The sequence below is a fragment of the Setaria viridis genome, chromosome 9 (assembly GCF_005286985.2).
Source record: "Setaria viridis chromosome 9, Setaria_viridis_v4.0, whole genome shotgun sequence".
NCBI lineage: Eukaryota > Viridiplantae > Streptophyta > Magnoliopsida > Poales > Poaceae > Setaria > Setaria viridis.
The window spans coordinates 8,497,363-8,509,017 of NC_048271.2; the positions used below are offsets into that span (position 1 = coordinate 8,497,363).

Genomic DNA, 11,655 nt, shown 5'->3' on the forward strand with positions numbered 1-11,655 from the left:
GCATCACAGTATATGTCAGCATAGCCCACATGTATTATATGCCTCCCAAAATTCTGATGCTGAGCAACTCCAAGAGTACGCTACAAAATTCTTTCCCAAAACTATATATTGGGAGTTCTTCCAAAAAAAATTTCCTCCAAAAACAAATCAATCCACAGCAGATCGCTAATAAATAGCCCCTAATATTTTAAAACAGGCCATGTTATCGTATTGGGCCCATTGGAAGGGACACGCGAGCGTGCGGGAATCAAGATTGGGGGAGGAATGCCAACGCTAAAATATACGCGGTGGTAGGTTGTTTTTTAGCGTTGCTAAAAAGTTGGGGAAGGTTTGGGTGGACTGTTGGAGTTCGTTTTTTCTCCTTTTTTCCCTAAAAAAGGTACTGGGGGTAAGATTAGCAGCCTCTTGGAGTTGCTCTAAGTCATTTTCTCCAAATTAAACTGGAATTCAATTCATAAGTGCTATATTTCATAGGTAGTGATCTATTTGAGCCTCAAAGTTCTTATGTTTCTTATTGCTGGATGAATTGTTTGCTTTTCATGAGGGTCCGACATCGAGGCAAGAGGTCGGTCAGCCCCAAACTCCTTTCCCGTAGCCCGTAGGTAGGTAGGCCTTGGCCTCCTGGCAGGCTGGCCCATGGTCACGATACTCGTGTATTACTCGATTATATGGCCGATCTTTTAGGCGAACCGGACCGGTGGAGGCTCCGATTCCCGGTTTTTCTGGTCGGACCACCGGTTCGATCCGGTCCTAATAACTGTGCCCGTAGATAGGTAGGCCTTGGCCTCCTGGCAGGCTGGCCCATGGTCACGATACTCGCGTATTACTCAATGAGTGAGACGCGTTGATGTTCTCGATCCATGCCCCTTAAAGTTGCTTAATTTGTTTCTTGAAATGCATTTGTTTTCGGGTATTCTTGAAATGTATTTGTAAGATATCTCTTTCATATAATATAATATCAGTGGAAAAGTCTATTTTACTCCCCTCACCTATCCACTTTATCCGCTTAACCCCCTAAGTAAAGTTTCTCCTTAAACTACTTCATTTGGTCCAATCTACACTTAATTAGATTTCTCTTTTTTTTCTTTGTGTATGAGTTGAATTTTGAGTTCAAATTTTGTGAGCATATACAAAACATGATGCCTTATCTTAAGAAATTATACTAAATTTTTTTCATGATTATTTTCATAGGTTAGGAATATTTAATATGAAATTGATCTTAGATATACAAAACTGTATGAAAAGTAATCATGAAAAATTTCTAATATATTTTTCTAACATAGAGCATCATGGCATAAGTTAATTGACAAAATCTGAAATTAAAACTCAATTTGTACGTGAAAAAACAAAAAAGAAAAATCTAATTAGGGGTAGATTGGACCAAATGAAATAGTTTGGGAAGTAAAGTGAGACTAAATTTTTCTTAGGGGATTAAGTGGACAAAGTAAATAGGTGAGAAAGTAAAATGGACTTTTTCCTTATAATCAGCTGGGGGCATACCCTCCTGTTTAAAAAAAAAGAGGTTGCTTTTGGTGACCATCCAATTTTACAATCGAGACTAGTAGCCGATTCACGTGACCTGTACATATCAATTCTTTATACTTACAAGTTTCTAAACAAATTATTCCCGGACGACACTCCGTTCCAACAAGAACTTGGAACGAACTCGGATTACTAAGAAAAAAGAACTCAAATGAAAAGAATGTATAAAAGATTGGATTGCCGACCCAAACTAGTTACAATATAATCGACTGTAGCAGCAGATTTACACACCCTGCACATACCAATCCTCAGTACTACACAAGTTTTCAATTTGTAACTTTCCAGGAAAGGTTCCTTCTGGTGGCGAGACATAGTGAAACTCATTGATCTATACAAGGGGATAGCTTCTGCCAGAGTTTCAGATGGTAGTACAATTTTATTCTGGAAGGATACTTGGAACAATCATCTCCTATCACGTGATGTTCCACAGCTAGCCTCCTTTGCAAAAGATGAGAGAATCACCCTCAAGGAGGTTATACAGGATCATTTGCTCAATGCAGTACATCTTCCTTTGTCAGCAGAGGCGCATGGTCAGTTTGCACAATTACAAGAATTCTTACAACAGATTGATAATACACAGCCTCAAGACCTATGGGTTTACAGCTGGGGTAATCCTATCTTTTCAGCTTCCAAGACATACAAAACCCTCATTGGAGAAAGAGGAGTCCACCCGATACACAATTGGCTATGGAGATCCACATGTCAAAAGAACCACAAAGTTTTCTTTTGGTTACTCATCAAAGACAGAGTCAATACCAAAGATGTCCTAAGCAGGAGGTCCATAGTTTTGGAATCCACAACGTGCGAAATGTGCATCCTACAGAAACGCGAGACAGCAGCACATCTCTTCCTGCGATGCAATTTTGCTAAGGCCTGTTGGCGCTTGGTTGGCATCACTTACCCTTCCACCAGATCGGCCACCTCCATTTTCAATACCATTCGAAGATAGCTACAATTACCATTCTTTATGGAAATCATAATTCTCATGACTTGGAGTATTTGGACAATCAGAAACGACTGGACTTTCAATAATTCTGCTCCGACGATCAGGGACGTCACAAGGAAATTTGTTTCAGATTTTCGTCTGGTAGCCCTTCATAGGGCTAGGACCCAAATGCAATCCCTTATGTTAGACTGGGTAGACGCTTTGTAACCTGTTATTTGAACTCCTTTTTCTCTCTTTCTTCCCTTGGTTTTAGTCTCTTTTTTCTTTTGCTTCGGTTTTGTTTTGTATTTGTTTAACTCTTTAATATATTCAGGAGGGGTCACCCTCCTGTTCCTTAAAAAAAAAGTTTTCAATTTGTCGAGTTGTTTCCCAACAACTCTCCAACCCAACAAGGTGTATATGTGAAAGTAGCACTGATGATTTGATAAGGATATTTAATGTGTAACTCTCCCAAGTCTTGAATCTTGGAGCTATTAAAATAATATGCCACGACTCTTGAACTCCACAAAAGCAAGAAGATAATCTCCCTGTAAGGGTGGAATCCAAATACTTCAATACCCTTGCAGGAGCATTTTTCACCCCATTCTCCAATTCCATCGTCATTATCGTCGTCAGAGTCCCAATCCAACTCTTTCTCCTGTACCAGTTCTTTGTTAGTAGTTTCTTGGTCATTATAGTTACCGTCTTGTAAAATCCATGGTCTGTATGTGTACTCTGGGAGTTTCATGTGTACTCTGGGAGTTTCACGGCTTGCAGGTTGGCGTCATGCTTCAATACCCACTCCATCTTGCCACCAAATTCATCGAGGAACCAAACATGGAGTTGCTTTTGATCATCAACTACCACAAGATGTACCCCATTCTTTGACTTTCCAAGACAAGGTTGGTAATATTTACTCGTTTTAATACTGGTCGGCAGGGGAAGCACTTGATATGTATCATTGGACAAGGTTATTCTGCAATACAAGTTACGGGCAAAAAGTTAGCAATACAAGTTAGCTCGCGCGTCCCTTCCAATGGACCCAATACAATGACGTGGCCTGTGTCTGAAATATTGGGGGCTATTTATTAGCGATCTGCTGTGGACTGATATATTTTTAAGGAATTTTTTTTTGAAGAACTGGGCATAATTTTGAGGAAGAATTTTTTAGATACTCTTGGAATTGCTCTAAGCAACCGGCAAGCCTTCAAACGCAAATCAAACACTTTATTACCATTTTCCGTTGCAATATAAAACTAGATAGTTACAACTATACAGTAAGTAAGAGGTAAAGATATCACATATACATCTCGCTAGGGTTTCGTCCGCCGACCGTTCCAGCCGCCGCCATGCCTCGCCGTAGCTCAGGTCATCACCTCCCGCTCCTCCTAGGGTTTCGATTCGAGATGCGGTTCATGCTTGCGTTGAGGGGGTCGTGGTTGGCTCCTCGCCTCCTCGCGGATCCGTCGTCTGGGCGCGTAGATTTGGTTTTTTGTTCGATTCAATCCCTATGATGCTGTCTGCTTATGTTGAACGGAATGATGTTCGTCGTGTGGCGGTAGGATTGCGCTTGTTTGACATGTTTAGATGCAGAAATCGCCGCATCTGTTGAAAGGCGATGAATGGGCTGGGTCTCGGGGCTGTTTAGGGGACTGCAAGATAAGAGATGGGCGGGTGTCAACTGGTTGGAAACAGATTGCTTCTTGAATAACCGATTGCAGATTCTATTCCATTCGCAGGCGGTTCAGACAGGGGCATAGAACAAATCTGAATCCCACGAGCACCTCGGGCCTCCCTACTCACCCGTGGGATCCTACTGCCACAAGCCCAGCCCACAACCGTGGTGCTCCTCCCTCCCTACCTCTCTGTCTGGCAGGGGGCCCGTATAAAGGCGTTCGCATCAGTTTTAGAGAGAGAAAGAAACCTAAAACCCTGCTCTCCCGATGGCGGCGGCGAACGGCGGCGCCTCCCGGCGCTCGCGGCCGAACGTGTTGGTGACGGGGACTCCGGGCACAGGGAAGACGACGACGTGCTCCCTCCTCTCTGAAGCTGCGGGTCTCCGCCACGTCAACATCGGCGACCTCGTCCGCGAGAAGAGCCTCCACGACGGCTGGGACGACGACCTCGAGTGCCACGTCATCAACGAGGACCTGGTAAGCCTCCACCTCCGCCGCTAATCCCCCATTCTCCCAGTCCTGGCTCCTGTGTTCATCGAATCGTGTAATCTGTACCGTAATTTCGTCATTTCCCGCGTAGATTAAATTAAAAATAGAGCGGAAATATCTGATTTCTTATGCGTGGATCCTGAAAATTGGTGGTTATTCTGGGGTTGATTTGCGCTGTGCCTTGTATTGTTTTTATGCCTTCCGTGTTAAGCTTTTAAGATGCAATAATTTTGTATATGTGTTTTGTAATAATGTCGTCTGCCCAACAACAGGGCAAGTTTCCAGGCTAGCATTACTGCTTTAGCTAGGCGCCATTTGAGAAACAGGGCCTCGCCCATGGTTAGCTGGTCATTCTGAAATCTTGATCACCTGTCAGAACAGGTAGATTCGAGACATTTTGTATGCTCCTGTAACAAACAAAATCCCATGTTAAATTGATTGATGCATACACTGGATAAATAGGTCTGAAGTCTCATCTCTCATTTGTCTCAGAGGTTTACCAAGGTGGTAATTTTTCCTACAACAATGAAATTGATTCACATATTTTAGGCTTGTTTATAACAATGAGTGTATCATGTTCACTTGGCATCTTAGCTGCCAGCCAGGCAAGGACACAGCAGCAACAAGCCAGGGCAATGGTAGAAGTCATCAAGTTCGGATTAGTTAGTCTCTGTTATCTTCTCTTGGTCAGGTCTTAATTGATAAGTTATTTTCTTAATTCCGAATGAATTTACAGCAGAGTATCCTGTTTGCCGATGATGATTGTTGTAGACCTGGGATGTCTGTCTATGGCTCAACTGATGTTGGCATTCAAGAAGACACATTCCACTAGTGCAACATCCACATGGAACTATTGCATTCTTTGTGTGGATGGTGCTCTTCTACTAGACTAAATTTTTCTTGAAACTAACATGGTTTTGTTTTGTGGACCTACATCCTAGCTCTACAACAACGATCACCTGGAACTGAGTCTATATGTGTAAGTTCCTTGTATAATACCATCTGTAGGTAGTTGTAATATAAGGCTAGTCATGCTACTACCTTTTGTACAGGGTTAACTAATGATCTTAGAGCATGTAAGTTATCCTGTTTGTTATTGATGATTGTTGTAGACCTGGGATGTCTGTCTATGGCTTGACTGATACTGGTATTCAGGAAGAAGGCACGATCCACTAGTGCAACATTCCTCATGGAATCACTCCATTCTTACTGTGGATGGTGCTCTTCTGGATTAGTTTTTTTCTTCCTTGAGGCTAGCATGAGTCTACTTCGTGGACATACATCCTAGCTCCAGAACAGCATCTGAGCAAGGATCTTCTTTCCCAACACTGGCATTAGCTGATCCATGTACATTTATTTTATGTTCTCTTGACGATTCCCTCTTAAGGTGGTTCTAATATATACAACTGTAACAAATGTTGTTATAAATTGCACACAGGTTATGGGTAACTCTTGTGTTGCAGTTGTGACATGTATTGCCATATTGCATTTATGGTTGGTTGATCTTATAAAGATGGAGATGCTTTTATGTGCGACATTCTTATTATGGGCGTATCTAACAAGTGACTGGCCAGTTGTTAGTGTGATGTAGCGACTGCCTCCCCTGTTCAACATCATCCATTTTGGGGCTTACTTTGCTACATATTTGTCATGCTGTTTATTTACATGCTGGTGAACATGGCGCCTGTGGTGCCTGCGGGACTCCATGTTCCCATTTGGGATTTACTGAAGTTCACTTAGAACACTGTCAGTGTTCCTTATTTCTGCTGTTGGATAGGCTTTTAATGGTTGCTATATTCTTGGTTGCAGGTCTGCGACGAGCTTGAGGACATGATGGAAGAAGGTGGTATACTGGTAGATTACCATGGATGCGATTTCTTTCCGGAGCGTTGGTTTGACCTAGTAGTTGTGCTCCAGACTGACAACTCAATTCTGCATGATCGCTTGACCAGCAGGTAATTCAAGTGGAATTTTTATGGAACCACTCATTCAGAACAACTGACATGCCACGGTCATTATGTCTGACAGAATCTTATTCGCAGAGGTTATACGGGTTCCAAGCTCTCAAACAACATAGAGTGCGAGATCTTCCAAGTGCTCCTGGAGGAAGCGAGGGAGAGCTACAAAGAGGACATTGTGATGCCCTTGCGAAGCGACAATGTGGAGGATATTAGTAGGAACGTGGGTACATTGACAGACTGGGTAAACAACTGGAGACCATCCTGATGAGTTAGTTGACATGTTAAACCTATGTGGTGCCCTTGGGGGTAGTGCTGCCTCCAAAAAGAAATGTTATTGACTTCGAGCATATCCTCTGTGTATTGACTTGTATTGTTTTAACAACTGGAGACCATCCTGATGAGCTAGTTGACCTGTTAAACCTATATGGTCTGCTAGGGGAAGTGCTGCCTCCGAAAAGAATTATATGCTTTATGTTGACCTGTTAAACCTATATGCTTTATGTTGAAAATCCAAACAGATATTCTGCTCACTGGCAATTATTGTAAAGCTTAAATTTGCTAGTTTTCCGTTGAAGGCTTGGAGTGTTTGTTTTTATTGAATACTTTTTGTTTCTAACTCTTCCAGCTCTATATCCAAACTTAAATATTCACGAGTGTTATGGTTTTATTAGGTGGTGCACAAGACTGAATCAAAATTTTGTAGAAGATGTGTATTTCTCAAGCATGACGTTTGATGTTAGATTACAGAGCATAGAGATTATGTTTGTATGCCATCTGCATTACAAATTGTCTCAATTGCTCCTTTTGATGATTTATGCTTAGGGCTGCAGCCTGCAGGTTCATGTTATTCTTTGGCTGGATCTGCTATGCGCGATTTGCAAGTGCCTGTATGTTCAGATAGAGTTGCTTCCTCAGAAGACACAAATTTTTCCTTCCCCTCCCACCAAAGATACAGTCTGAATGATAACTATGCTGCTTGCTTCAGGTATTGACCAGTGGCGACATGGTCCACACCATGCAGACTGCTTCGACGTACTAACCATTGTGCAGGTCGGCATGTCGCAACGGGTTAAAGGTGTGGACCATGCGATGGATAGCATCAGCATCAGAGAGGTGCTACAGGATGTGCTCTAAAGTATTTTTCATAATGAAACGATCTTGTGTTGGGTTCACTTCTACGAAAATCTGCTAGCGCAAGTGATTGTTCGGTCAATGCTAAGCCATGGTATAACCTTTTTTCCCCTCATGATTGCTTTTTCTAATTCCCCTGAAATGGAAGTAAAATAATTTTCATTTTAGTTGAGAAAACTAAACTACTTTATATCCTGTTTAGCGTTTTTTAACTTTTGAAATGGGATTCAAGCCCTAGAATTACCAGTATGGATTAAATCTTGTACCTCTGGCTCCTGCTATTACTGCTCAATTTTGGTTCATCATATATATCGATGGATACTTGAAAGGTCTAGCATTGTTGAGTTTCTTCACTCTGAATTAACCATTGTTTTCTTGCTATCATCGGTAATTGTTAGCTCCTTACAGATCAGTTTTACAGTCAATAAACAATTTGCAAACCCTTCAGAACACTGGCATTATTGCATGAGGTAGATTTTTTGTTTCTGTCATTCTATTGGTTATTTGCGAACACTGCAATGTTGGTCACGGATTAAATAAAGATACCTATTATGAATTTTGCGGAAGGCCAATAGAGAGTATTAACTCTCAAATGGCCAATTTCTTATGGAATGACAGGGAGGGTTAGCATAAATACCATCTAGCCAACTGGCAAAGCATAGCTCAGAGGAAAGAACATGGTGGATGGGGGATCCCTGACCTTAGTAATCTAAATCTTTGCTTGCTTGCTTCCTGGATTAATAGATACCAGTTAAGCAAAGATGTGATTTGGAAAAAGTCGTGGACCACAAGTACAATACAAAGAACCCTAATATCTTCTGTTGCCCTGAAATCGGAAACTCTCCATTTTGGAGAGGCGTCTTATGGGCTTGTAAAGCAGCTAAAACGGGTGTAAGGTGGAAAGTTGGTGATGGTAAGTCAATTAGATTTTGGGAGGACCATTGGTTTGGCAGCTCTAGCTTGGCCATCCAGTACTGGGAACTTTACGTTATTGCGGAACAGAAGAATGTTAGCATAGCGGAAGTCTGGGATGGTTCTGAGCTAAGAATCTCATTTAGGAGAAGAGTTACCCCCAGATTGATGCATATGTGGCTGGAGCTAATCGCCATTGCGGAATCTATTTCTTATGTAGATGATTGTGATGCCATTATATGGTCGTTTGAGTCTAGTAGTAAATTTTCAGTGCAAGCAATGTATAAAAGCATCAGTTTTAGAGGCGTGCAGCCTGTCTTTACCCCTTCTATATGGCAGCTAAATGTTCCACCTAGAATTCACATTTTCCTATGGCTGTTGTCTTAACAACAAAACTTTAGTAAGGGTCAACCTTGCTAAAAGAAAGGAAATTGCAGACTTGAATTGCTTATTTTGCAATGAATCAGAAACTGTGCATCATCTTTTCTCGAGTGCTGTGTAGCCAAAACTCTATGGAGTCATATGGCTGAAATTTTTGATATGCAGTTGGGCACTGATTTTGAATCAGTAGCCAGATGGTGGGTGAGTAATAGAAAGAACTGTGTGTTGAATGTATGTTTCGCTGCATTGATGTGGTGCTTATGGAAGTCACGCAATGAGCTATGTTTTCAGGGAAAGCAATGGGTGAACGAGAAGAAACTGCTGATCAAGCTAGTCAGAACATTGAAAAGCTGGCTAATTCTGTGCGAAGATGGTCATTTGGGAGAAATGGAGCTGGTGTTGGAAGCTTTGAACATGAAGATTCATCAACCTCTACGCCTAACCAATGGACACTCAGAAACCTCACACTCCCAGATGCGGGAGCTGTCAGGTTTGGGAGTATTGGATGGGGGATGCAGAGGTGCCAATCAACAGGAGAGGAGCAGGGATATCGGGGCTAGCACACTCGAGCTGAATGCTGATGATCTGACAAGCTACATTATGAGGAGTGTGTGTAATATGGTGTTAGATGACCTTGATCTCGATGTCGAAATAGACGGGCGCACCACGAATACGCTTCAAGACCTATGTTGCTTTGTTTCCTTGAAATAAAGCGGGAGAACCTTGACTCTAAATTTTTTTTTGCGGAAGGTGACTTCACTTATTCGTGTTTTTTTAAAAAAAAACAGTGCTTCCATGTTACCATGTAACCCTAATCAGCTGAACGAACACTGAAATAGCTCAGTTTCATCGTCAATATTAATTCCTCACATTAATAACCTTGTGCAACAGACCATGTTTCAACAGGTATGAAGGAAGCTTTGATGTTATCCTGTGTTCCTGTTTAAGAATGCACAACACATGTTATTTGATAAGACTTTAGCTAACATCTGATCACGAAACTACTAAGTAGCTTGCAACAAAATGAGGAAGTTGATGGTAAGTGCCATTTCTGTTGTGGCCATTGAAGTTCAATTTGTTTCTTTGATCGTAAGTTAAAAGACTCTCTTATTTAGGAACGGAGGCTGGAATATCTTCTCAAGACCAAACTATGGAGTGATGAAGTGGTAAGCATCGACGCAGTTTATGATTTCAAGCATTGACTAATGGGTTGCCAATCATATTGCTTACTTGAATATTTTGTCAGATATCACTAAAAAGTGTCATTTAATTTTCTTTAGCAGGCTGAAGTAGCGAGCTCTGAGAAGGAACAATTATTACTTGTTAAAATTTCAGAATTAAACTTTTGGTATGCCCACTTCTGCACAAGTGATGTTACAAGAAATCCACTGCTGAACATCACAACAACAGTTTTGCAAATTTACAACTCCATATCACAGATCAATCGTTGTTATGGCACCATTTATGTTCTGGTTTTGCAAAGGAACACACTTTAACTATCAAAATGGATTGGATATTTTAGTACATTTTATAAAATGCTCATGTTTATGTTATTTGAACATCCGTACCGTTTCCAGGGTCGACTTTTGTTTGTTCCTAGATTTTTGTGACGAACATCCGTACCGTTTCCAGAATGATAATTGATAATGCTGACTGACGAACTAATGACCGCTAAGCTAAAAAAAAAGGCGCAGGTCAGTATCATTATCTCATTTTATATTGTAATAAAGAGGCTGGAATTTGTGCTAAACTTCATTACCAAAATAATCATGATCATGCCATTTGGATTCTGATTCCTTAATTATCCAAACCATTTTCAGTTACAGCAAGTGTTAAATACATTGTACTGCCGAGAAGAAATCGAAGACGTTAGCGATGAGGACTTCAAAGAAAACATAACATCCGGAAGATCCATGCCGTATGAATTAGCTGCCCTGGCTGTTAAATTGAGGTTAAGGGAGTCTTAACAGAAGGAATTTGATACCAGCAGCGCTTGTATATCGCTGATCCGGAGACTAGCTCTGTCAGCTGCGGGTCTATGGAATTCTTTTCTTTGAAGGTTATTGTGCCCTTGGCCGGCTGAAGCAATGAGATTACAGTATTGTTTAAGTACCACTTATGCATTTTCCATCTATACCACTAGGTTATTCAGTGACATTACACTAGCATCATTCATCCTTTATGAAGATTGGTCTAATTTTGCTTCAAAACACCTGGGCTGCTTTACCTTCCAGCATCTGCCAGCTTAGCTAAGCACATAACAACATATACTAAGATCTACTTGTCGTGTTCGGAATGGCAAACACCATCAGGCAAACAGAATTGTATCCGAGCAAAAAGAAACAACAGCATATGTTTGGCATATACTGTTACGTGCTAGTATGCTCTACGGAAATCTTGTATAAATCTTGGTCCATCGATCGATGCTATGAAACTTTACAGGACGTTTCCGGATTGCATTTTCGATCCTCATAGTTCGCTCCAGAGTAGTAGTCGGCGATTTGGCATTTTTCGAAGTGAAACTGGAGGTCTCGTTGCTCGGTGGAGCTCTTCGCATTCGTGCGCCGATGCGGAGCTGAACGCCCTGAATCCATATGGAGGACAGGAGTAGTAACTAACCGCCAATGGCAGATGAGCC

General features: G+C 41.5%; 1 protein-coding gene across 7 annotated transcripts; it reads left to right on the forward strand.

The window, feature by feature from the left end:
- The first annotated feature begins 3,785 nt into the window (after positions 1-3,785).
- LOC117838579 (adenylate kinase isoenzyme 6 homolog) lies at positions 3,786-9,873 on the forward strand. 7 transcript variants are annotated; one of them, XM_034718659.2, is made up of 6 exons: positions 3,842-4,620; positions 6,442-6,587; positions 6,675-6,834; positions 7,416-7,480; positions 7,579-7,818; positions 9,309-9,873. In XM_034718659.2, the coding sequence occupies exons 1-5, from the start codon at positions 4,411-4,413 to the stop codon at positions 7,583-7,585; spliced, it is 588 nt and encodes a 195-aa protein (XP_034574550.1). In that variant the 5' UTR covers positions 3,842-4,410; the 3' UTR covers positions 7,586-7,818; positions 9,309-9,873. The 7 variants fall into 7 exon arrangements, with proteins under 7 accessions (XP_072146695.1, XP_072146696.1, XP_072146697.1 ...); XM_072290594.1 differs by lacking the exons at positions 7,579-7,818; positions 9,309-9,873 and adding an exon at positions 3,786-3,835 and having other exon boundaries at positions 4,207-4,620; positions 7,416-7,571; XM_072290595.1 differs by lacking the exon at positions 7,416-7,480 and having other exon boundaries at positions 3,836-4,620; positions 6,661-6,834.
- The last annotated feature ends 1,782 nt before the right edge of the window (positions 9,874-11,655 follow it).